At 38.5% G+C, this 27,997-nt stretch overlaps 1 protein-coding gene across 2 annotated transcripts in view; it reads left to right on the forward strand.

Moving 5' to 3' along the window:
- Positions 1-3,676: 3,676 nt before the first annotated feature.
- Positions 3,677-27,997, forward strand: part of LOC18447898 (transglycosylase) — a 36,199-nt gene continuing 11,878 nt past the window's right edge. The window contains exons 1-5 of one of the 2 annotated variants that reach the window (XM_088857931.1): positions 3,677-3,871; positions 24,816-24,866; positions 26,881-27,011; positions 27,116-27,232; positions 27,415-27,537. In XM_088857931.1, coding sequence (XP_088714057.1) covers positions 3,695-3,871; positions 24,816-24,866; positions 26,881-27,011; positions 27,116-27,232; positions 27,415-27,537 — 599 coding nt within the window. In that variant the 5' untranslated portion in view covers positions 3,677-3,694. The remainder of the gene's footprint in view (positions 3,872-24,815; positions 24,867-26,880; positions 27,012-27,115; positions 27,233-27,414; positions 27,538-27,997) is intronic. The other variant, XM_088857932.1, reaches the window with a different exon arrangement.

Below are 27,997 nucleotides of genomic sequence, written 5' to 3' on the forward strand. Positions count from 1 at the left end.
TTGTTTGTAATGTATTTTTTAATATTTTTTTATCATTTTGGAAAAAATTGGAAAGTGTCTTGGCTTTGAATACTTGCTTTACATATTTCCATCTTTTTTGAAAAAAAAAAAAAACCTTGGGCACAAATCAATTTTCTGAAATCAATTTTTTTCACTAATTTTCAACTTCATTTGGATGCGTGTTATTTAATCATGCTTTAAATATTCTTTTCATATTTTTTATTTTTTTTATATTTTTTAACAATTTTTTGACCTGTCGGAACTTGCTCAATTAAGCCACTTGAACAAGGCCAATGTACCGGTTACTCGGAACTGCCCCTGGGTGGCTTATGAGGCTGGGTCGATTTTTTGAACACTGATTATTGTACTAGCCAACTTTGATAAGCTGATATCTTCCATCACAATCCACCAAAGTCAATTAGGATTCACATCAAAACTGTACTTTGTTTTCATAAAAGACCTAGGACTTGAGGCTCAGAAAGCGTTTATTAGTTCATCACCGTCGAATCAATTGATCGGTAATAGGGAGATAGTGAGACGTATAATTTAGGCATCCCTCTTACTCCATCACTCGTTCCCTAGCTGATCGGACGATCATAATACCAATAACCACATAATTTCTATGCTGATATCAGTTAGTAGTATACTCCACCTCGAGCAGCACTTTTGTTCTGTCTTATAGCCATCCAACTAAGGATCAGTCCGCTACCGTTGTGACTTTACGCCTGTAATTTTGCCGATCGTTTCATTCAATATCCAAAAATAACTGAGGCCTTGGAGTTCTAAATACCAACCTTTGAAGGCTTCAAATTATACCTTTGTGAAATGGAAAATAAAAAAAAAAACTTGTATAAAGTTTGATGCTAGGTGCATCAAAAATCTAAAAAAAATGCTATTTTATCTTGTTATTTTCAGGATTTTTTTATGTATTTTTAGATTGCTTGATTTGAGCTATCTTTAGAAATGAAAATTTTAAAATAAAAAATAAAAATAAATTCCCAAACCATAAGTTATCCTAATAATTTTTTGTTCTAAAACTGTATCTTATAATTTTTTTTTGAGGTATGCCGTTAAAAGCGGCTACCTAATACGAAACCACACCTTAAGGTTTAATGATGATAACGAGTTGGGAAAAGTTTATATAGAGCATAGGCTCTATACAATTAAATTTGAGCTTATCTCAAAAATTTTAGTAGAAGAGGTTGTTTTGATGCTCAAATATACGAAATTGATCATATCTCAACATCAAGATGCATGGACATGAGAAAAAAAAATGGATTTTAAGTTTTGGAAATAGTGTGTTTTGTAATACATTTTTAGACCGTCAATTTTCAAATTAGATCTATCGATCTACGCCATTTTTGAAGCTTTAAACTTTATAAATAAAGATAAAAATATATTTTAAAGATATCACAAATATTTTCAGTATTGAAACTACATTTCTCAATACTATTTGAGGTAGGCTCTAATTTGATTGTTTAGAGCCTAGGCTCTATGCAAAACCGCACCTAACTAGTTTTCCCTTTGATTTGACATAAATTAATATTATTGAAGCAGCAATCCTTGCACATTAGGAAATGTATAAATATGTAAGAGTTCCGACAAAAATCATTCGACATGCGCACGCATCCTTCCATTCGCTTACCCCTCTCTCTCTCTCTCTCTCTCTCTCTCTCTCTCTCACCGCTAGGTAAACAAACCCTTTCTCCATTTTCAGTAAATCTCTCTCTCTTTCTCATGCACATTGTTTTTCATCAATAATTTCTTCATAGGTTTTCAGGTAGGTATACACATTGCATTAGATTTAGAAATAGTTTCTCTTTCTGCGTTCTCTCTCTTAAGTTTGTCCAAGATCTTTCACATGGTAATTTTATAATCTTATGACCCTTCTCTCTCATACTCTGATGTGGTAATTTGAAGATTCACGAATGTATATAGTTATGTGTTAAGGAAATGCAGTTTTTTTGGTAATTGGTAGCCTTTGGCTCATACATGTTAGTTAATTTTGTGATTGGTTATGATTAGGCCAATAGTTTAATTGTGATTAATCTATGATAGGAAGCCATGATCCTAGAATTAGTTATCATTGAATAATATAGATGCCTTGAATTCTGTTCTGTTTTCTGACATTTGGATTAATCCTTCTGATAAATGCCTCCTCTATTGATTTCTTGTCTTCTATTGAGTATTACTTGATTGAATGGATTTTGGCTCTGGTTCACACTAGGGAATTGGCTCTTGCTAGTCCTTTAGGGCATGAATAGAACCTAGCATAGTGGGGCATGGTTCTGTGTTTTCTGTATCATTAGATACAAGTTACAATAGTACCATGGCTTCTTGATGTAGTGTCTCCCATTTTGTAAAGACCATTTTTCTCCCTCATTTATTGCCTGTGTTTCCTTTTGGTACAACGTGGTGGCATCCACTTCCATTCCTGATGATGGTGGTTGAGATTAATCCTTCACCGGTCAATTTTGCACCTTCCCAAGAAAAAGGGGTAATGGGAAGAATGATATAAGCTTCATAACCAGCAGTGTTCAACAATAGGTAGAACTGTTTCCCAAAAATAGCTTGCTTCGAGTCTCCTCAAAATGCCTGTATATGCATCGTGATCATCTACGTAACAAGCCCACTGAGTATAAATGTATCACATGCTAATGATATTAGTTAGAATATGGCGCACAAATTTCACAGGAGTTTTACTCTGGTACCATAATGCCATACTATTCCCTCAATCACCACTTGGTCAAATGTTTGATCTGAAGAGTGGAGAGAACTCTTCTCGCATGTATTAATTTTGAACCCACGCAAAATCTCTTTACCCATTCATACGAATTATTAACATAGCAAGTTCAAGGAAAACTGCATACTAATAGTACCTTGAGTGAAAACGTAGTGAAACTGAATGAGTTCTGAAAATTATACAGCTCAATATTTGTGAGCAGTCGGTTTGGATTATACTGTGGGCTCCTTTTACTAGATCTATTTTAGCTCCTAAAACAATCTTTAAGATTTTCATCCCAATTATTTCTTTAATTTTTTATTTTTATTTTTTAAAGTTTAGGTTCATTATAAACTAAAGATGGTTTGATTGAAGAATCTCTTGTTCTGAAACTCTTAGTACCTGTTATATTCATCAGCATACTTGATTTTGTATCGACCTACATCTCTTGAACTGATGAACATTAGGGCTGTTGTTTTAAATTAAGAAGGATATTTGCATTCTTCAAGTAAATGCTCTTTAGGTGATCTTAGGTTCAACTTAGTAACTAATCTTTATCTAAACAGGTTTCATTTTCATTTGTACGGATCAGTGGCCATCATATATTTGTTGTTCGACTTCTGCTTTAGAACTCCCAAGTGTCTTGCCGAGGCAGCTCAAATTTCTATATTTTGACTGCCATTATGATGGTTAAATATTTATGAGATGATGATTGATTTTCATTAATTCGTTAGATTAACCTAAACGAACATGAATATATGGTCTTTCTTTGTCATATTGGTTTGACCTTCCATAAACTTGATAGGTACTTCTTATGACATGGGAGCACTCTGTTTTAATTGTCATGTATATCATCCATAGACATAATAATTGCTAACTCGTTGCAATGTCTACCAAGCTTACCTCTTACGTATTGATGTGGTTTACCTCTCTTCCCAGATGTTGTAGGGCGATCCACATAATCAGCCTGAGATGGCCCCTAGCTTTAAATATTGGGATGATTGTGTGGATCCAGAAGACATGGAAGCAATGTGGAGGGATCGTGATGTAAGTAATGAATGGGAAGCTGTTGGAGAAACTCGGGGAAAGAAAGTCCACCTTTCACGTGATCCTGATGGACAATCTTATCTAACGCAGACTGAAATGAGGGTAGCCCACTTCATCTCAATGTTTTTGGAGTTTGTAGATGAGACATAAGATCTTGATGAAGAGTGCATTGGTTATAACTTAGTTATACATATTTTTTACTTGGTGGCTGGATTTTGTCTGCGTAATCTTCTTTCATGATTTTCTGTTTTGCTCTACTATTAGTAGTATGAGACTACTAGAATTAGCCAGAAGATTTTGTGACTAGGATAACTTGATATGCATTAGGCTTATCTAGGAATTCAAGGTATGTGCTAAATGTTTCCACTGGATGTATTTTCTGTCATTTGATTGATTTTGATACATTAGGTACATGTGTCCTGTGTCTATCTATATGCATTCTTTTCAAACATTCTATCAAAACACTTTTAATTATGGAAAGGCCATCAGTTGTCATGCCGGAATTAGAATACATCTCTACACCTTCCATATTTAGACTATCTGAATGCTACAAAATCACACTCGATTGTGCCACTTTTCTACTTTAACTTGCTTTCTGCTTCCATACCTAAGAAGTTTTGTTCTTTAAACATGGTTATTCCTTCACTTGTCTTTGTTCTAGGTATGTGATGTGGGAAATTTGAAGACAGCTATAAAATTCACAAGCTCATCACAAGCAACAAAAAAAAGAAGAACCTAGGGTCTCTTCTTCAAGCCCTGACTAGGTCTTCAAAGGCCAAAGCTTATTCTCTCTTTATTTCCTAGAAAATCACATGAATGAACCTCTTAGGCCCCACACAAAAGACATTAAGTGTCCATACAAATAATAAATTGATTCACAAGTCCTAATGTAAGTGACTTTTTTAAAATAAATGGCCTTTACTATAAATAAAATGAATAGAAATTCCCCAACTGGTCCAGAAAATAAAAGCAATTAGAAGTCCCTGAAAATAACCCTAAAATTGCTTGAGAATTATTCCAAACGATGCTTGCTCTTCTTATTCTTCTTAGTAGCCCTCCTGGGGTTCACATCCTCCAAATATACACGAGAGTTAGGAGGATCAGCTGCTCCCACAGAAGATACTCGTCATTCTATCCACTTGAAATGCTTTGCGCATCATCATCCTCCCTGGGCTGCGGAGACCTCACCCTTGAATTAGAACCTTCATTGTTCGCTTTCTTTGGTCCAAGATACCTCGATAAATCAGCAATGTTGAAGATATCCAAAGTCTCCATATGTGAAGTTAAAGCTAACTTATAAGCGTTGCTATCCATCTTCTTCAAAATCTTGAATGGTCCTCCCTTGCAGCAGTTATTTTGTTGTATTTGCCTGCTGAATGTCTTGCTTCTTGAGGTACACCATCATCCAATCTCCCACATTAAACTCCTCGAAACGGTGATGTTTGTCTGTTGCTTCGTTATATTTGGTTGTATTGGCTCCAATAGCACACACCTGCTCATGGACTCTTTTCATTTGCTCCAGCAACTCCTCAAAAGTAGCATGAGCCTCCTCCCCATTAGCCTGCATAGGAGCGAAGTCAAGCGAATGGGTGGGGTTCTTCTCATATACACCCTTGGACTGACTCTTACCCGTAGACCTGCTGCAAGCATTGTTAGATGCAAATTCAGCTTGATTAATCTCTAGATCCCACTGTTTCTTCTTTTCACTCGCAATGGTTCTAAGAAGATCACCAAGAGTACGGTTTTATATTTGGCTGTATTGGCTCCAATAGCACACACCTGCTCATGGACTCTTTTCATTTGCTCAAGCAACTCCTCAAAAGTAGCATGAGCCTCCCCATTAGCCTGCATAGGAGCCAAGTCAAGCGAATGGGTGGGGTTCTTCTCATATACACCCTTGGACTGACTCTTACCAGTAGACCTGCTGCAAGCATTGTTAGATTTAAATTCAGCTTGATGCATCTCTAGATCCCACTTCTTCTTTCACTTGCAATTGTTCTAAGAAGATACCAAGAGTACGGTTTACCTCTTTAGTATGCCCATCTGTTCATGGATGCTAGGAACTACTGAATTATAATCGAGTGCCCAATTTCTTCCGCAAAGTTCCTGAAAAATGGCCTAGAAACTTAGTATTCGGATATGAAGTTATTGTCCTCGAAACACCATGCAACATCACTACCTCTGTGAAGTATAGGTTAGCAACATGCATGGCATCTAAGGTCTTCTTACAAGCTATAAAATGCGCCATCTTTGAAATCTATCCACTATGACAAATATGGAATCCATACCTCTTTGAGCCCGTGGAAGAACCAACACAAAATCCATGCTAACATTCTGCCAGGTGCATTAGGAATAGAAAGTGGAGAATAACGCCCTGATTTTGTCGCTGCCCCTTAGCTAGCTAACATTTATGGCATCTCTTGACGAACTCTGTACATCTCTCTTCAATTTTAGCCTGTAATACTTCGACTCAACCAAAGCTATGGTTTAGTCTCGACCAAAGTGCTTGCCAAGACGTCCTGCACAAAGCTTTGCTATTAGGGTCTCGCTAAGGAAACCTGTGGGTATAAAAAAAATGGTCCCCTTTAAAGAGAAATCCATCTTGAATAACAAAATCCTCATAGACTCCATCACGGAACTAAGCCCATATCTCCTTGAAATCGACATCATCTGCATAAAGATCCTTCATAAATTCAAAACTAATAATCGTTGCTATCATGGTAGTCAATAAAGCCGATCTTCTAATAAGAGCATCTGCTGCTCTATTTTGATTGCCTGCATTATGCCAAATCACAAAAGTAAACTTCTGCAAATGGGCTACCCAATGAGCATGTTGCTAATTTAGTTTATGTTGGCTATTAATATACTTCAATGCTTCATAAAAATAAACCCCCTCTCGATCATATAATGGCGCCAATGCCTTAAGGCTTGAACAATAGCATAAAACTCCATATCCATGTAGAATATCGTTGTTAAGTGTCATTTAGATTCTCCTGATGAAGGCAATAGGACGCCCTTATTGACTCAACACTAACCAATCCCAACATGTGAAGCATCACAATCTAGCTCGAAGACTTTATCGAAGTTTGGAAGGGCCAACACAGATGCCTCAATCATTTTCTGCTTCAACTGTAACTCTTCTCGGCCTCGTCAATCCATAGAAACTCCCCCTACTTTAAGCAAACTCAAGAGGTGCTATGATCAAACTGAAGCCACTGATAAACCTCCTGTGGAAAGTACCCAAGCCATGAAAATTGCAAACATCATACACTATAGGAGTGTGCCAATTTTTGATAGTTGCTAACCTTGGTCAACTTTAATGCCCTTTGCTGAGACAACATAACCAAGAAAGATTAAGCTGTCCATCATGAACTCACACTTTTTAAGATTCACATACAACTGCTGTTCCTGTAACAAGTCAAACCCCAATCGCAAGTGCTTCATATGCGCCTGCTCACCAATGTTGTCTACTGGAATATCATCAAAGTTGACCACCACAAATTTACCAATAAAAGGTTTAAACACATGATTCCTCACCCTCATAAAAGTAGAGCATTGGTGATACCATTTGGCCCACTCATAAAAGCCCTCTCGTGTTTTATGTGCAGTTTTCCATTTATCTCCTCGCTGAATATGGATCTGATGGTATCCACTTCTCAAATCTATCTTCAAACACAGTAGCACCAGTCAACATATCCAACATATCATCATGGCACGAAATGGGGAAGTGGTACTTGATCTTGATCTTGTTAATAACCCTGCTATGCACACATATATGTCAAGTCCCATCCTTTTTAAGCATCAATAAAGCTGGGATAGCCATGCTCTCGCGAAACCCCCTTTAGTAGCTGCTCTGTGACCTATTTGTACAATTCTTCATGCTCCTTCAGGTTCATTTTATATGCAGCCTCGTTCGGCATGCGGGATCCAAGAACGAGGTCTATATGATGTTGGATGTCCGTCATGGGTGGTAACCCCTCCAGAAGCTCATCCGGGATGACATCACGATAATCCCTTATTAATGGTTTTAATTGTGGTGGAACCGACCTAACTGGCTGCTCCTGCATTCAGACCATCGTAAACAACATCCCGGACTTATTCAAGCCCTTCATAAACTCCGCTAGAAAGGAGATTAGTATACCCTTTATTTGATTTGGAGGGATTTTCCTTCCTAGATGGACCTCAAACGATTTTTACACATCTTTGACAGAGGAGTAATTGTTCTTAAACCCATCATGAATCGTGTGATTGTCATATTGCCACTGCCTACTCAATAATAATAAATATGACAAATCCATTGGCACATCATCATCCCATATCTGATGGAGATGAAGGAGCTGGGTGATTCAAAATTTTAATTTAATTTCTTGGATGTGAGTGTACATTTTATTGTTTTATTACAATTAATATTTTAAAATTATCATTAGTTTCTATTTTTTATTTTTTTTTAATATTCACAAGTCTGTTCACAGGTTACTTCTGTTCACAGGGTTATTTATGGAATTATTAATATTGCTTAGCAGTATTTAAGAGACTTAAATTGTTTACTTGGATCTTAAATTAATTTTGGGGCTTCATAAGCTTATAAAAGGTGGGATATTACATTATAAGATGCTTATACTATTGGAATGAATTTTATTTTATGAACAAAACAAGTTTTCTCTTGGCTTGATTTATAGACATGCTTTTTCTTTGTAATTTCTAATTTTTACTTTTTCTTCAATTTTCTTACATCACTTTGGTATCAGAGCACGATTTGTGCCCAGTCAGAGATTATGATGGCTGGTCATGGAGGTCTTAGCCGTAGTGATGCCGATCTGATCTGACAGTGCAAGGGAATTAACTACTTGATGGAGAGGATTACACAACTGTTGCATAAGTGAGACCAGCAACATTGTACCCTAAACAAAGAGGAATCTACATGGATAGATCCAAATCTTGAGGGTTGTATGGAAATTGGTGTGAATTAGCGTTCGAGTCTGAGTGGGAATGGATTGATGACGTGTCAAGTTATGTAGATGGGCTTGATGCACAATGGTATTGACAAGAGCATAATTTGAAGGAGAACAACAAAGATCTAATCTTCAATTAGATTCAATATTCTTTGAATAAATATTCTTTGAATAAATATTCTTTGATAGTGCACTTATCTTTGATAATGATAAATAACTAAGTGATCCTATTTTTGATGAACCATTAGATGAAAACAAAGAACTTGGAGCTCCTATTATGACGAAGAACAAGTTCCAGGCACATTGATGGTGGTAAAGAGGTAAAAGAGGTGGCAACTGGAGGAAATGACCATAAAGAGTTCTTTTCTGTCAACCAAGGTTCAAAACCATAGAGGCAGCCGCCTAGGCGCTAAGGTGGCCGCTTAGGCAGGCACCCAGATACAAAGGTGGCCTGTGTTGACTTTTTTTAAGTTGGACTCCCACACCTCCCCATTTTATTGTATGTAGAATTATCTCTTTTGTATTTAATAAGTAATTTTTATATATAATATATTGTTAAGAAGTCGGAAGTACATATTAAACATAAACAATTACGACTTTACACTATAAATGAAATAATTAAAACTTAAAAGCAACATTAAAAGATAAAATCAACTCAAGATGTCCTTCAAATCTTGCAAATCAAAGTCACAACAGATACTCAAAAGTCATTAAAAAAGTCACATCCGACATTCAAATCCCATAAACTACAAAAAGTCTTCTTTGCCCCACAAATATGATGAACTCAATTATGAGGTTGAGTTTCATCATCACTAGCAACACGCGGTTGACGTCCGACATCCAGTCCACCTGAATCTGATGATGATGCCAAGCCATCGTCATCAGAGTCATCCTCCTCCACATAAAAACCTTCTTCCCTTGTCTCCTTTGAGTCTGCATCCTCCTCTTCCATGATCATCGTCCTCTTCGTCTGCACCTTCTTCTTTCCCTTTTCCTGGAGCACTCCCTTCCCCTTTTCCTTTTCCTAGACCACTTACTTTCCCTTTCTCTATGTTTGGGATCTAGTAGCTCTCATAGGGATCGATGCCAAACCAGCCACCTCTTGCACTTGGGTCCATGTCAAGCTCTCTCCCTCGAATACAGACTCATCTCCAACATTGGGCTCGACCAACCACTCGCTTGTTGGATCTAAATCTTTCACAAGTATGGGGTCTTCAATTTGAAACTGCTCTAGATGTTGCTCCTTCAGCCTTTGATTGTACTAAATGAAAATAAGGCCGTTCAGTCACTTCTGCTCGAGTCTATTTCTTTCCTTTGTATGTACTTGTTTCTTTGTATACCATTTCCATATTACAATTCTTTACTTTAAAAGAAAGTATCGATAAAGTTATTGTTGCAATTGATAGGAGATGAGGGTAACTAGAATATTCACCACCTCGAAGGTGCTGAAGTTGTGTTCGCAGCCGGACGATGTACAAGTCAAGTTCAAAATCAGTTGCGCCATCCTTTGCAAGTTGGGGGCAGTTTGTCCATGGTTGGCCCACCAAGAGGCTATGATACATTTAACAATAAAAATAAATAGAGTACATATATCTATGTAAGTTTAGAATTTAGAAAAGTAAAGTTAAATTCAAATGACAAATACATCTTCAACTTACATGGATATATCTTTGGCCTATGCGTGACTGCGATGTCCGTCCAAAGTGTCCCCATTGTGTAACGATATAAGTCAAGTTTTATAGACACTTTGTCTTGGATATCTGAGTCGAGGTGGAGTCTCACATTGCACTTGTTAAATCCTACCATTATTGAATTCCTTATCTCTATCTTAGGATCATAATAGAAATAAGCAGGGTTAAGAAAATACCCAGTTAGGTGTAGGGGTCTCTCGAATTGCAGATCCCACTTGTCGTTAACAATTTTCAATATGGGGCCATATCTTTTTTTCATCTTGCTTCAAGTTCCGCTTGATTTATTCTCCAGCAACCTCCATTGCTTTGAAAACATGCCCCATTGTAGGTTCCCTTTCACTATCAATAAGGGGAAGCACTTTCACAAGTGGCTTAAAAATATCAAGGCAAAACTGAACCCTATTTCAAAACCTGGTTGACATAATAATGTCATTGACCTTTTTCCCCTTGGCCTCCATAGATCACTTGCTCCCCTTCCATGCTTCAAATACAAGCATGGTTCGAAGTTTGTCCCTTTGTTTATTCAAAGAATCTAGAGACAAGAATGAAGTGGCAAACCTGGTGACCCCTGGCCTCACCAAGTCAGTCCCAGCCGTAAAATTCCTCGTCCGTCGCCAAAACATGGGTGTAACTATAAATGAAAACTGTTATGGCTCTGACTTTTTCTATTATCTCATGCACCGCCTTCTTTTTACCAATTTTTTCAAGCACGAGATCTATACAGTGGGCCGTGTAAGACGTCCAAAAAATGTGCGGCCTCAAAACCTCCAATAATCTAGCAGCGTCCATATTGGCCCTAGCCATATTTGTGACAACCTGCACAACATGTGCCGCCCCCACCTTTGCACACTGATCCACAACACCATATATGAAGGCGGCATCATGAATCTTATCGGATGCGTCAATGGACTTCAAAAAAACAGTTCCCATGCATAATCTCATAACACGTCTTGACTTCGTATCAATCCACATATCTGCCATAATAGTCACCCCATATCTGCCCCAAGCATCCTTGTGGGCCTTTAGGTATTCAGTTGTTTAATTCCACCTCTTTCCTCAATAAAGGTCCCCTGAGCTCATAAGGTATAGGAGGCTTATATCCTGGGCCAAACTGCCCCACTGCCTTTAACATAACATGGAAGCTCTTTAAATTGACAGTGTTAAATGGTAGACTCGCTTGAAAGTACCATCGAGCCACATACTGATTCACCCTTTCTCTATCATGCTTCTTCATATGACTCTCTAAAGTACTTTGTATCGGTTCTTTTTCGCAAACCACCACATTTGGATTGGGATGTGGGAAGAATGTATCAAGAGGCCCTCTTGTTCGAGGTCTCTTATGCTCAATGGTGCTTGGTCTACTTTTGGAGGCTCCTTCCTCTTCCTCTTCATCTTCATTATCTTTAGGTATGCCATGGATGTTTACAAAGGTCGTCATGTCTTGATATCTCTTCTTGACCTGTTCTTTCTTCATTTGGACCCCTTCTATGTTATCCAACATCTCTTTCTAACCTCCGCAGGGACTTGAATACGTTGTGCTACATCCCCTCTTATGCTGGCCAAATGCTTTTTCAATCTATTAATGCCAACATTGTATTCGTTTTTGCAAAACTTGCAAGCTACTTTATTCTTGTCACTAGGATTGGGACAACATCCATATTTCCAATTGGGATCACTTTGTTTACTTGAAGCCGAGGAAGACATTTCACTTACAACCTTTATCTATCAAGTATCAACTTATCACCTGAGCTTGAAAATTACACAAAAACAACAAAGTCAAACTTGAAAATATTTACAAGAAGTGACAATTGTAAATAGATACAGAAAAGCAAAATTAATTTACAACTAGTAGTCTAAATATTTGAAACTTCAAATTAGTCATCCAAAAAAAATTAGAAAATGGTCATCTAAAAAATTACAAATAGGAAATGAAGTAAAAATAATAGTTACATTGACCCTTTAATATATTGAGTTCTTATTAAGCCAAAAAATAAATCTAGGTAAAACATACACATCAAAATTGCAATGATATAACACAAAATCGAAAAAGTATATTACACGTGTAATTATTTAATAAGCATTAAGCAATTGTTAAACTAACTAATAAGAAAAATTATGGGGAGAAAAGTTATGGTTTATGAATCATACAAGTAAATTCATGTATGTAACTAAAAAAGGAAGTAAAAAATAATATTCATTCGGTTTGGGGGCAATAGACTTTTTATTGAATTGTTTTCCCAAAGTCCCAAACTACATATCAAAATGGGAGAATAGTAATCCAAATAGACAATGGCATATCAAATATATATCACAAAGTATCACAAAAAAAATACAAATAGCAAAGAATATTCTTAGACATCGTGAAAAAAAAATACATAACCTAATAAAAACTATTGAATTATACCAACCTTCTTGAGGTGGAATCAATATTGGGCCAAACCAAAATGTTTGCGTTCCCAAATCCCCTCTTTTACAACCACTATAACCTCAAAAAGATTGGGGATGAATATCACTAAAAATGTTTTTGGGGGTAAAAATGACCCCCCAAAACCCTTTTCCCCCCTTTTAAGGGGGTAAAATGACAAATTTAGACATTGCCCGACTGACATTTTTTGCCATTTGGCGAGGTGGCACCTAGGCACTCGCCTTTTACGCCACCTAGGCGGGCGCCTAGATGGACCTGCCTAAAGCATGCCGCCTTGCCTATGACTAGGTGTTTTTGAAGAAAGGCCACTTACGCGGCAAGGCGGCTTAATTTTCGTTCATTGCTCTCAACAATGATGGGTTGACCTTCTTGTTTCCAATTAGAGGATTCCATTCCAGAAAGGTTGGGTGTATTTTTGAAGTCACGATACAAGATCACTCATATTAAAAGCACTCCGCACATGAATCTAAGGGGGTGATGCAGAAGATAAGTGTTGAGTGGACGCCAAGCCTATGCACCTTGGTAGACGATGGATCATTATACAAGACCAACGGATGTAATTCCTGGAATATAGTTGCAAGGCACGCTACAAGTATAATAACAGGGTAAGATGAACCTAGGACTCATCATATGAAGGTCCCTATATGCCTTAAAAGTCCTGGTTGTCAGTCAATTCATATACATTGACGAGCGACCAATCATAAAAAGACTATCAAACCATCTCAAATTGAGACCACTCTGGGACATATACCCCCAAAGCTCCTATTTGCCTTTCGTCATAATTTTGGAAGAGTTCGGATATGTTATGATACGTCTTCATCAAATCCGTTGCTTTTCAACGAAGAGGTATTTGACAGTCGACCATAAGGATACCGCAGCAAATCATATCGGATTGAGGTGTGTCCTAGCATATATACTTAGTGAAACCCCATATGCCCCTAGTTCAAGAATCATACACATAGGATGTCATTTGGCTCATTATCCATTATCGGTCGGCGGCTAAGATATGCCTTGACTGACGATCCCAACATGATATTTGGGGAATTGATCCAAAAATCTTGGGAGATTTGAGGCATTATATCCCTCATTCCAGTGTTCCAGATCATTTGGTGATGGCTTGACCCCTTATCTATATCCATCGACAACCAAGCCCCTACATGTCGTCTGCTAGGCAGATAGCCAGGATGACCTCTGGTCATTAAATTTGAGATTTCTCCTAATCTATAAGGAGTTTTCTCATTGGACTTGAACCATTAGATTTCTGACTCAGTGCCCAATCAACCATATGAGAGCGACTTCGTATGGATTTCTCATGTGAAAGTGGCAAGCTTTGTACAATGGCCATAAAAACTGTGTAAAAGGTTGACCGTTGCTGCTTGATTTCTCCCAATATGGAGAGTCTTGAGCCTAAATTTTATGAAGATGTGTGTCATAGTCCCCTCTACAAAATTATCATACTTTCAGGGTCTATAATTCCTTGTGGTGAGAGTGATTGTACTCGCAATCCTCAGATCTACTGTTGCAATCTGCAGTAAAAATGGTCAAATTTGACAAGCCATATCTCCCTGGTTCGAGACCCGTTTGAGGTGAGGTTTGGATATTCGTCTTTGAGTCCTCTAGCACTCTACAAAATTTCATGAAAGGATTTGTCGTTAGAGAGAGGCAGTGAAAACACTCACGCATGTCGAAATTGCTCTACAGTTTGACTGCCGATGGATCAGAATATCGCGAGGAATTTTGATGGTTTCATATTCAAATTGAAACATCAGGACATGATTGAGTCCAAACAAGGACGAAGCTTATCATTGAAACCACCAAGAGGTGTTTTCAAAGTCGAACAGGGATGTGTGCTTATCATGAGAGATAATTAGTTTTGGTCAAGGATTTGGATAAAAACTTCATCACCCTCCATCCTCATACTGTTTGAAAATCTATTTAAACCCCACTCTTGTGTGGGAGAAGGGTTCTTTTCAAAAGAACTTGTTCCTAGGGCTTTCATGCACCATGTTAAGCTTTGGCGCAATAGAGAGAGAGAGAGAGAGAGAGAGAGAGAGAGTGAAGGAAGAGAGTGAGAGCATCACACTTCACCATTTTCCTTGCATCGTTAGGTAGAGGAAGGCCCCTGATATCGCCATTTCTCTGCTGTGTGAGGAGATATTTTGAAAGAGAAAGCACACTGGTAAATTACTTGACTCACTTAAAGCTCCCATTTGAGGAAGAGCAAAAGTGGACAATCCCCTGTGCACAGTCAGGTATATGGGCTATATATGCCCCGATATTGATATTTTTCATCGTTCTTTATATTTGTATTCTTAGATATGCGTGTGCAAGCTTCAAGGCCCGAATCAAGGGTGTTCGACCCGGTGTAGAGGGTTGATGTAAACTGTAACAGGAATTAGGAGTTCCTAAAATTCCTCATGATCCCCAGTATATATAAAAACCCTTTAAATTCCATGATATGAAATTTAAGGGTGAATTTGGCCCCAGTTGTTTTGGCTATGTGGTTTATTTTTCTTCATATGGAGTCATAATATTAAATAAAAAAAAAACTTTCCTTACACATTTCTGGGCAACCAAATCTTTGATGACTCCACTTGGGAGGAGTTCACCCTTCATCTCTAGTAAAGTCTAGAAAAAGAAATATTTTCTCTATCTAAAGTCGTGCTACATGATAGTCACTCTCTCTGTAAATATGATGATCAGTCCCTTGTGTTATTTACATAGGTCGTTAAAAAGGTTCTTGCATTGCTATCTTTGTATCATCTTTCATGGTTGGAACCATATTGGTCCCGTGCAATCTCCCAACGGTGGTAAAGATGAATGTTATCAAAGAAGGGTCACTTGCTATGAGGTCCTTGCTGAAGGGGACAACTGGGCTAGTATATCAATCACAAAAACATCGGGTTAAGGTTACTCAGAGATCAAGGGTTGAAGTCAAAATTTTAGTAGGCAGCAGCCCAACTCGAGTCACGCTAACCTACCATGAGAAAAAATGACTGGTTGTAGTTGTTAATTCAAGACTGCTACTCGACATGTTGCTGTGAAAGATCTTGTGCTACAGACCATCACCTCGAGCACAAGTGATAGATAGGCCTTCAGATGCTCCTTGCATCCACAGATCTCAGGGCACACCAGTTGAAGTTGGAAGTCGTGGCATGGTATGTTGAGTGATGGCAGCAAGGTTTGAACAATGATGGCTCGTGTACCAAGTCTGCCTCGTGAGAATAAGTGGGCTGTATTCGTTGATCCTAAGCTTGCATTAGCATTCCACATGGAATGGTGACCTCTCCACCAACAACCCCGTGGTTTAGGCACGGGGGGCAAAATAAAGCTGGCCACTCAAGGAGTCCACTGAGCCAGCATTCCGAAATTTCAATCGTCATGGCACAACTGTCCACATTTACCTAAATGTCCCGTTCGTCAAAGGGTACAAATAGGCTGGCAGTCAGACCTCTTGTCGAGTTTGACCTGCCTAGGCCTGTTTCTTATATTCAAAGGCCAGTGGTCAGGCATCCTGCTGAGTTTAACCCGCCTGGATTTGTTCCTCATACTCAAAGGTCGGTTGTCAGGCATCTTGTTGAGCCTAAACTGCCTGGACCTTCTCAAAGGCCGCTGGTCAGACATCATATTGAGATTAACCTGCCTGGACCTATCCCCCATTCTCAAAGGCCGGCGGTCAGGCATTCTGTTGAGCCTAACCTGCCTAGACCAATTCCCCATATTCATAGGCTGGCTGTAACCTATCCCCCATCCTTATAGGCTGACAGTCAGGCATACTGTTGGGCTTACCTGCCTCAACCTATCCCTCGTACCCAAAGGCTTGCAGTTAGACATCATATTGAGCCTTACTTGGACCTATCCCCCATCCTCAAAGTTTGACGGTCAGGCATTTTGTTGAGCCTGACCTGCTTGGACCTATTCCCCATTTCCATAGACCGGTGCTCAGGCATCATGTCAAACCTTACCTGCCTGGTCCTATTCCCCGTCCAAAGGCCGGCCGTCAGATATTTTTTCAAGTCTGTGCCAGTGCCTCGCATTCAATCCCCCACGTCAAGTTCTCCATTGATGTGCCAGCAGCTGAGTGTCGTGTTGGACCAACCCTCATGCTCGCAAAAGTCAGGAATGAGAGCTGCCCTCAGGAAAACATGTAGGGTCCTCAATAATCATGCTGCTTCTAAAGCATGACAAGCTATTGAACTAAGCGATAATCTTGTAGATGAAATGTGGGCTGGACTTGTTGACCTGAACTTCAGAAATATGTTTGGGCGAGCTGAGCGTCATCATTTGTATGTGCAATCACATCTTGATGCACGACGGAGATCGCAAGAGGCTCAAACCATTTCGAACCAAAAGGGAATGTTTGCAGATTTTCCACCTTCCCCTGTGTCAAGAGATAAGATGGAGGACGACCTCTTTGAAGTGTTTTCATGCAATGTGATAGAGACTATTGGAGGCCAAGATGCCAAGAAGAATAAGAAGCCCCAAGATGTCAAGGTTGCCTTCAATTTTGACGGCATTTGTCCATGTTGTCCAACGAAGGATCTCTGCCTCCCAGTCCCTCAAAGAAGAAAGGTGGCAACGAGCATTGTCAAGTTCATACCGGCCACAAGTATATCACCCAGAGTGTGACCAAGATTTAGAGAGCTCAGTTAGAACCCTTTGACTCCCAAATGGTATCATTCGAACCACTGGAAATAGGGTCACAAACATTAGAAAACGAGTCAGTTGGATTCCCATTAAAAGGGTTTGACCAACAAAATGAGGAGCCCATCCCGAATGTGATCATGGCTGGTGGCACAGATGACCTGCGACCAAATTTAAATGAAATAATATGCTTAAGAGCCATGCTGGCTCAAAAGGAAGCAGAGCTACTGGCACATAATGCTGAACTAGAGGCCCTTAGAATATTCTAAGTGTCAACCACGCAGGTGATGCTTGTCGGCAACAATCCTCTAACCCAAGCGTAGGGAATCCGCCAACCAATAATCCTACAATGCGACAAGTGATAACATAGGCCCCGCGGCCGCCCAGCACATCTATGACAACTGAAACGGTGCATGATTTGGTAATGGAAAGTTTGCGATCATTGCATCTTCCTGGCATACGACCGGTAGACGCATACCGAAAACAATACTCAGCTTATGTTGACAAGATGCCCTTCCTAGTGGGATACCAAAGACCGAAATTCGCCAAATTCGACGGGCATGGGTCACCCCATCAATAGTGGCTCATTTTATATAGGTCTATGCTGATAGTGCCAACAACGAATATCTACTAATGAGGCAGTTCGTCTAATCATTGTCAGGACTAGCTTTTACTTGATACTCTTGCTTGCCACCAGGGTTATTACTTACTTGGAGACAAATGCAAGATGCATTATTGACACTTCCATAACACCAAAAGAGATGTTCGAGCTCCTCAATACTAAGCAGGAGCATGAGCTCGTGCAACAATATATTGCCCATTGGCAGAATCTCAATGTGGGCTAAGCTATTGCATTGTCTGAGCAACAATAGGTACACGTGTATCAAGAACATGAGGCTAGAAATTGCACTACACCTGCAGGCATCTAACCCGCAAAAATTTAGCGAGTTGGTCTCTAACGCCATGAATCTCAAGAGTCTTACTGAGGGATTTAGTCTTGGCCTTAAGCCAGTAACTCTCAGAAGGAATACATATAAAGGAAAATTGAAAGGCAATCTGTTAGACCGCTGTAGCTACAACAGTGGGACCCATAATAATAGAGGAAAGAACTACCTTATCCCAAAGGATTATGGCAGCCAATAGGCCGCTGTTCGAGGGTAGGGAACACATAAAGGAGGCGGACCCAGAGGAAAGCGACAAACGCTCCAAGAGCGCCTGGAGAGAAAGTATTCCTTTGATAGAGACGACATCCTTGAGATACTGGACAACTTGTTGGTGTCTGATATGATCGAATTATCCCTGCCAAAATACCCAGATTAGGTTCGAACGAGCTGACCAACCCAATTACGGCATTTACCATCAAATGGTTGGACATGTAATCAAGGATTGTTTCCCACTCAAAGACATTATTGAAGACCTTATCAAGGAGGAAAAGCTCAAGTATAACGAGCAAGAAGCTTCAGCGTCAGGGACAACAGTGGCCCACCCTATGTTCTTGGCGTCCGATGAATACGAGTCCCCTAGGGTGGTAAGAAGTTCTTACGACAAAAATTACGCCTTTAGCTGTAAAGCCGTGCCCTATATATGTGAGCGTGTTGATCGCCCTTTCGAAGTTAGAAAGGGTCATGAGGAGTAGCGGCAGCCAAGGAGCACCCCATTGCACTTACCATAACTCTAGTACACACAGCATAGAAGATTGCTGGCCCGTGAGAGATATGGTCCAAGGTCTCATTGATCAAGGAGAACTGGTTCTTTGCTATTCATCCGCACCTTATGATAGGACGAATATCCCTCTTAAAGCCAAACTAGAGAAATCCTCGTTCCTGAAACGACAGGTTACCTCTAAAGTCCCCATATTGCAGAAGGTTGAGGGATGCTCTTGTCAAATCATATCGGATTTAGGCGTGCCCTTGCTGATATACTTAGAAAGGTCTCATATGCCTTTAATCCAAGAATCACACATATTGAACGTCATGTGGCTCATTATCTATAATCTGTCGATAGCCAAGATATGCCTTGATTGATGACCCCAACATGATATTTGGGGAATTGATTCGGAAATCATATTTGAGGCATTATATCCCTCATCCCAGAGTTTCAGATCATTAGGTGATGGCTTGGGCCCTGATCTATATCCATTGGTGGCTAGACCCTTGCACGTCATTTGCCAAGCAGATAGTCAGGATGACCTCTGGTCACTAAATTTGAGATTTCTTCCAATCTATAAGGATTTTTCTCATGGGCCTTAGGCTATTAGATTCTTGACTCAATGCCCTATCAATCATATGAGAGCGGCATCCTATGGACTCTCATGTGAAAGTAGCAAGCTTCTCAACAGTCGCCATAAAAATTGTGCAAAAGCTTGACCACTGCTGCTTGATTTCTCCCAATATATGGAGTCTTTACCCCGAATGCATCCTATGGATCTCTCATGTGCAAGTGGCAAACTTTGCAACATTAGCCATAAAAATTGTGCAAAAGCTTGCCCATCGCTACTTGATTTCTCTAATATATGAGTCTTGAGCCCAAATTCTGTGGAGGTGTGTATCATAGTCCCTCGACAAAATTATCATACCTCTAGGGTCTATAATCCATTGTGGTGAGAGCGAATGTGCTCACAATCCTCAGATCTGCTGTCGCAATCTGCAATAGAAATGTGTCAACTTTGACGAGCCATATCTTCCTCATCCAAGATCTGTTTGAGGTGAGGTTTGGACCATTGTGTTCATCTTTGAGTCCTCTATCATACTACAAAATTTCATGATGAAAGGATTTGTCATCAGAGAGTGGCAATGAAAACACTCAGGCATGTCAGAACTGCTCTGTAGTTTGACCGCCGATGGATCAGAATAACCACCTTTCTTGATTCTATCATAGAATATCGTGATGAATCTTGATGGTTTTACGTTCAAATTCAAGCATCGGGACATGATTGAATTCAAACAAGGACAAAGCTTATTATTGAAATCACCTGGAGGTGTTTTCAAGTTTGAACAAGGATATGCGCTTATCATGAGAGATGATTAGTTTTGGTTAAGGATTTGGATAGACATCATCAACCTCTATTTAAACCCCGCTCTTCAATGAAAAAAGGGGACTGATTGAAAGAATTTTTTCCTAGGGATTTCACACACCACACTAAGCTTTGGCGCAATAAAGAGAGAGAGACTGAGGGAAGAGAGTGGCAACATCACACTTCAACATTTTCCTTGCATTGTTAGGTAGAGGAAGGCCCCTGATATCGCCATTTCTCTGCTATGTGTGAGGAGATATTCCGAAAGAGAAAGCACACTGCTAATAACTTGACTCACTCGAAGCCCCCAGTTCGAGGAAGAACATAAGTGGACAACCCCCTGCATATAGTCAGGTATATGTTTGTCTTCTTAGATCTGAGTATGTAAGCTTTAAGGCTCGAATCAAGAGTGTTCAACCCTATATAGAGGGTTGATGTAATTGTAACGAGAATTGGAAGTTCCCAGAACTCCTCACGAACCCCATTATATGTAAAAACCCTTTTATTTCCATGATATGTAATTTAAGGGTGGATTTGAGTTTGCTCTCTGGTTTATTTCTCAGCCTAAGGAGTCATAATATCATTAAACAAAAAACAAAAAAAAACACTTTCTTGACACATTTCTTGGCAACCACTATTATAATAGGATGCACCAAAATCCTCAGCAACGTGTTTGAGGATATTTTTTAGGATATTTTGATCAGTCTCAATATGGGTTGAGAGAGACCTTGTGTCTAGACGAGGATTCACATTAGCTTATTTTGAAACTCAAGGGTGAGTTTTCTTCAACCAAGGGAAAATGATGGAGATCAAGAGCTTGGTAATTCGAAATTTTAATTTATTTTTTATTTTTAATTTGATGGATGTGTGTGTATGTTTTATTTTTCTATTAGGGTTAATTCTTTCGGAATTATAATGTGGGGTTAATATCCAACACTTAGTTTCTATTTTTTTTATTTTTTTATTTTTTATTTTTCATGAGTACTATTAACAGAACTTTCATGGGTTACCATTCACAATACTGTTCATGGGTTATTGTTCACGGGGGTATATTTAGAATTTTTAAAATTGTCTAGGGCTTTCTTTGAGTCTTAAATTCTAGGGATATCTTTGAGTCTTAAATTCTTTACTTAGATCTTAAGTTAATTTTAAGGTTTCATAGGCTTATAAAAGGTGGTATCTCACATTATGGGATGATTATGTTATTGGAAAGAATTTAAGAAAGTTATTCTATTGGCTTGATTTACATCCATGCTTTTTCTCTATTATTGCTAATTTTTACTATTCCTTCCACTTTTCTGCATCAGTATATCATCTTTATAGTGCTTTCTAATAAAAAAAAGATACAATTTAGCATATAGAAACTGTTGCCTCATCTCCTTTCTTGAACCAATCTATCTTGTATGGCCTTGGGTAGTATTCTATCTTCAAGTTGTTACCATCTCTTGAGAAACCATATTCTCACAATTGCCCTTGTCAATGATAAATTGCAAACATTCCATAGGCAGTGCATCGAGTGTGAAAAATATTAGTGCTTAACCAATCTGCGTTATCTACTACTAAGGGTGTAATCGTGTTGTGCCGGATCACCTAAGCTTCCGTATTGTCAGTAAATGTCACTGCTGGTCTTCTTCCTGAAGTTCCTCATCATAAATGAGGTCTTCATGACAGCTTGCTGTCCTCTTCAAGAAACTCGTCAGCAAGGTTCACATATTTTCTATTTGGGAACTGAGAAGAGATGCGTTTGATTCTCAAACACTTAAAGCACTTAATACTGTTGTTGTTTGGGCGATTTGGGTGACTAGATTTGGCTCCAACACCCACAATATCCTGCTGTTTGGAGGATCCAGCAGGCCATGAGTTCTGTCCAGCCACCAAATTCCCACCTTTACCTTGAAATTCATTTCCACAGCCACTTCTACTACCCTGGGCTATGCCCCACATTGATGATGGGTGCCTTTGCTGAGCCTCAACCTCAACCGCAAGGTTGTAAGCTTTATCTAAAGTCCAATATCATTGTAGCACTACCACATCATTTATTGCTGAATTTCATTGGTGCATTCTTCTAAACTATTTTCTCATGATGAAGATTATTCATCCTATGATAAAGGGATTGCAGATAATTTTCAAGCAGATATTTTTCTTTTAATTTCTTTTTCATCTTCTCCCAAGTATTAATTTTGGTGTTCTTGTTCTTCACCTTTTAGCTCTAAGTGGTTCTCACTATGCCCAGACACCTTTCTTCAATTTTATGGCAATAATTTTTACTTTTTTATTTTCAGGAACATCCTTATGATCAAAAACCTTTTCTACATTATTGAACCAATCTATAAACTCTGCAAGTTGAGGTTTGCCATCAAAATCAGTTATATCTATCTTCAAATCGGCATCCCTAAAGTAATGCACCCTATGTCTAGGCCTTCTTTCGCTGCCCTCATTACTTGACTCCATACACGGAACGTGATGGTGAAAACGGTTGTATTCAAGATCTTCTTGGGCCAAAAGATCATCACCTTGCCCATGACTAATACTGTCGCAATGCTGCATAAGCTGCTGAATTTACCTTTTGATGTCTTCAATCTCATCTCTGGGATCATGAAGTGGGTTTACAAAAATCCCCCCTTCCATGGCCCTTTCTCGCATCCATGCGCTCATCGAAATCACAAACCCTAGGCATATAATCAACTAAAACTAACTGAAATCAGCAACATCTAGGCTGAATTTGGCAAACCGTTGCCCTATATCAGCAGACCTTAAACTTGGTTTTAATTCCATGGCCTTGTTATTGAAGGAACCTGAGCTCTGATACCAAAATGATGTAGGAAATTTGAAGAAAATAGTAAAGTCAGCAAGCTTCAGTTCAAGCACAAGCAACAAAAAACTAAGAACCTAATGTTTCTTCTTCAAACACTAACTAGCTCTTCAAAAGAAATCTCTTTTTCTCTATTTGTTTCTTGGAAAATCATGTAAATGTGTCTCCTAGGCCCCATGCACCACTATTTTTATTTTATTTATGTGTCTATACAAATAATAAATTGATTCAAAAGTTCTAACTTAAGTGGCTTTCAAAATAAATGACTTAACTATGAATAAAATTACTAGAAAGTGCCACTGGTCCACAAACAAAAACAATTAAAAATAACTGAAAATAACCCTAAAGTAACTTGAGATGTATATCACAACTTTTAAGGAATGAGGAAGGGAGGGAGCATTTGACTCTGTTATAACAGAGAATAGAAGAGATTGATTCTGGATTCAGGTCGGATAGTTGGTTGTGCTGGACTTGCACCTCAAACATCAGGGAGATTGTCAACAATTATGATGTATTGGACTGCAGGGGCGTCTTTTTCCTTGCCTTTTTTTCGTTACACAAGTAACTTTTCCCACCTTATTGTTGACTTTAGTAGATCAATAGAGTCAGTGTAATGTAGTAGTTATTGAATGACTTGAGCCTTCTCCATGAAACTGCCAAATATCATTCATTATATACTCTTATATTGCACCATTGAGAGAGAAGTAGATAGTTGGGAAAAGACTTTGATGATGATAGTGATGAGAGAAAAATGCACAGGAAGTATGCCTCTTTATTTTGTAGAGCTTTATGCCTCATCTGCAGATGACAAGTAGGAACAAAATGGCTATGAGGTAATCCTGCCCCACAGTAGAATATTGAGTGATGTTTTGAAACTTAATGAGCTACTTTCAAAATGGGTTCTACTTTTCAACTTGCTTATCTGTTAGTTTTCCTTGATCTCTTTTATTGCCAGTGGCCGTGGTGGTCTCTGGAGTGCTTTATCTGATATTTTTGATCTGATGAACTATGTTGAGATGCTTAATCTTCTCATGGGATTTGCTTTCCACTTATCCTAACTTCTCCCTATGTGTCCAATGAATATTGAAATTGTGTATATCTGGAATCTGGGGTTTGTAGTCTTGTACTATTTACTCCTAGATAAAGATATCACTTCTTGGCCTTTCTATATTTTTTTGAAGGATGATCTTACAATCTTATGTCTATCATCTTAATCCAATTGATGTACTGTAGTATCAGCAGTAACATTGTCCACTTTCTGTGATTTTCTTTTGAGGGTTACTTTAGGTCTTTTATCCCTGAACCTCTGTCTTCATATTGTTGTAGTCTGAAAGGGAACTCATCACTTGTTCAATAAGCATGATCCTTATGTCCTCACTTTTGAGTAGTTCATAAGTTCATTACAAAATAGTTTTGCAATTTACCTTGTAACTTGTATTTATCAGTATACTGCTACTTCTTTTATTCTATTAGCATATTTGACTTATATTTACATGTATTTGCTCTCAGGCTGTGGCAGAGATAACTGTTCATAGGTACTTCAAATCAGAGTTAGATACGGTACCTTGAAGTTAGCATCATATTTGATTTTTTTTGGTTGAATAGCATAGTTGTCTTTTGATGTCATGGCATTCTTTTCTTTTGATGTCTCCTGGTACAATTTCCTCAAGAAAAAAATAGAAAATACTATTCAAGAAAGAAACAGTCTTCTGCAAATGAGACTTCTTTGCTGGACTATTCCTTTGATTGTTTGAATCTGATTGGAACATCGTGGATCTTGCAGATGTTTAGTTGGTAATCTGGTGCAATTTTTACTCTCTGTCAAAGGGTGAACTTCTATTTGTGTTCAATACTCTCTCTATATGATACACAACTGATATTTATTTAAATTTAATTGTTTTGCTCGATTTTGGCCTTCATAGATGTGCATCTTTCATGGACAAACATAGCTATCACTAGAAATAAAAAACTGCATATAAAGTCATGGTCAAAGCTGTTGAACTTTATTAGATAATTGGATTAAGTTCTGTTGGGTCCTATTAGGGCTATTGCTATTGTAGTAGCCCTTATGGAATTACAAATGCAAGTAGTGGGGGCCTTCTTGCACGTCTCATAACCAGTGAAGGCATTTTTGGCCAAGCCAAGCTGGGCCTCAACCAGGTAATTTTTTGCTCACTTTCTTAAGACTTCAAGCCACCCAAACGGCAACTAAAATCTAGAAGTCAACTGGGATTTTGTTATCTAAGTTATGTTGTCCAGTGTTATATGGACACTAACATTGTGTTGATGTTCAATATGTGTTTAGATTGTCTAGGCCTTCATCCAGAAAACCAAATACGGCAACATACATCAATACAAATGTTATTTTATATTGAATAATAGATTTACATAATAAAATTTTGAGAGCTTACTGCCCATTATGGAGAAGCCCTGAGTTTGAATTTCAAGAACTGAGGTTCATATTAGTTTATATCAAATAACACTGTTTTATATTCTGTGGTAAAGATTTTGTATATTTTGAACACATCTGCATGACTTTGATGTGTTGGAGACTAGCTCACATATTACCCATATTTTAAATTTTGATTTTATTGCCGTGTGCAACAACTTCAAATTCTCTCACGCTCTCATACATGTCGCTCTCACTCATGATTGAGCACACATCGAAGGGTTTCTGCTCTTCCTATGCTCACATTGCTTCCTCACAACATGATTCACAATTTCTTAATACTTTGAATCAACATTTAACATAAGTAGAATCAACATCTAGCATAAGTAGAATCGCATTGTTGTGTAGCAAGGAATCACGATGGCTGCGATATAGAAACTTGATTCCAAACAACATGGATTCGCACTTCAAAAAAATTTGGAATCAATGTTTCTCACAAGAAAAATCGCATTCTTGTGTAGCTAAGAATCATAAAGTCCTCGATATGGAATCTTGATTCCTGCAATCCAGGAATCGAGATTCCTAAATTGAGTGGAATCAAGATTCCATATCGAGGACTTTATGATTCTTAGCTACACGAGATTCCTAAATTGAGTGGAATTGCGTTCCGGAAAAAATGAAAACGTGATTCCTTTCTTTTAGAATCGACTTTCGCTCGGGGAACATCGAATCAAGATTCCGAAATGGAATCGCTACCTTCATAGGCAAGTCGGATAACTATATGAAGACACACACAAATAAACACACATAGATATATAAATGAAATCAGGCACCCCCTCTCATTTTGAGAGTGGGTTGGTTCTCCTTACATAGACTACTAGCTCTTCCATATCGAAGTCCCCAAATGATGTGCATGTTGGATTATGGACTGCTCTAGTAGATCTATGACCTTGACTTTGAAAATGGACAATTGATAATCCCTTCTTGGTCTTGTGGGTTTGCTTTCATTATTTTGCAATGTGCTCATGGTGTTTAGAGATGTACACTGATTTTTATGACTGGATGGAGTCAAAACTTCCGGCACCATTTGTTTTTGCATTTACACATGCTTTTAATTTGCTGAAGAAGCCTTTTACTGCATTTTGGGCCGGTGGAGCTCCGTTCTTAGCTTTTATTTTATTGCAGGAAATGATTTGTGCAATTGCTGAAATTGAAAGCAACAGGCAACCCCTTGCACAAAGGTATGATCCAAAATCACGAGAAGCTAGTGTGGGAATTATGCAAATGCTGCAACCAACTGCTGAATGGTTGTTTAGGTATGACTGACCGAATGAGATTCTTAAGTCTTCTCTTAGAATGCAAAGAACTTAAATTGCACTATTTCTAATGCTTGGAAATTATATTTGGAATTTTCTTTCAGGGAACTTGGGTATAGGGCATTTGAAATGGAAGGAAAACCAAATCTGCTTTTCAGGCCTTTCATAAGTGTGTATCTTGGTGCTGCCTATTTGAAGTGGTTATCAAATTTTGATGGCACGTATGTTTAACATTTCTTATGATGAGCACATTTGGTTGTTTGAGACTTTTAACAACCTGTGATCCTTCTGGAGCCATAGTCTGGCTTACATGGGATGGTCAAGTTCCTCGTGTTTTTCTCTTCTTTTGACCTTTTGTCTATTGGTCTCCACCTGATGCTTTAAAATTTGATATGGTTTGCAGAAGCAGAAATGAAGAATTTGTTGTTAGGGCCTACTATGGTGGACCAAAAAAGGCAACTCATAAGTCCACTACAGGGTATTGGAAACACTATCTTTCTGTAAAACAAAGCCTTCCATCAAGGAGGTTGGTGATTCTCTTTCTGTGCATTGCATATCGGAAAAGTTTCTTTCTTAATCTAATATTGATATATTTCAATGACAGTATGGCACTGGATGAGCATGGAGGTTGCTGTCATTATTTAGATAATTTAGTCTGCAATTTTGGATTTTATGTATCTTCATTTGATTACTTATGTTCTGATGCAAGCCTTGATATTTTATTCCTAAAATATCAAAGCATGCGAGGAATCAAACCAACAAACGCAAAATTCTGTACAAATTTGTTAGAGAAGGAATTCAATGCAAAAGAAGCATCACAAGCTTCTTTTCACATAAGAAATTAATAGCAATATTAAAGGATCCAAGCCTCCTATCAACTCCCTAGCATCACTATTTAAATAACTTTGAAACCTAAAAACCCTAAATTTCCTTCAAAACCCTAGCCATCAGTTCCCTTTCAATCCCCACCATCTAGTCCTATCATA

The sequence above is a fragment of the Amborella trichopoda genome, chromosome 2, assembly GCF_054954075.1.
Source record: "Amborella trichopoda isolate Santa Cruz 75 chromosome 2, AtrichopodaSantaCruz75HAP2 v2.0, whole genome shotgun sequence".
NCBI classification, from domain to species: domain Eukaryota; kingdom Viridiplantae; phylum Streptophyta; class Magnoliopsida; order Amborellales; family Amborellaceae; genus Amborella; species Amborella trichopoda.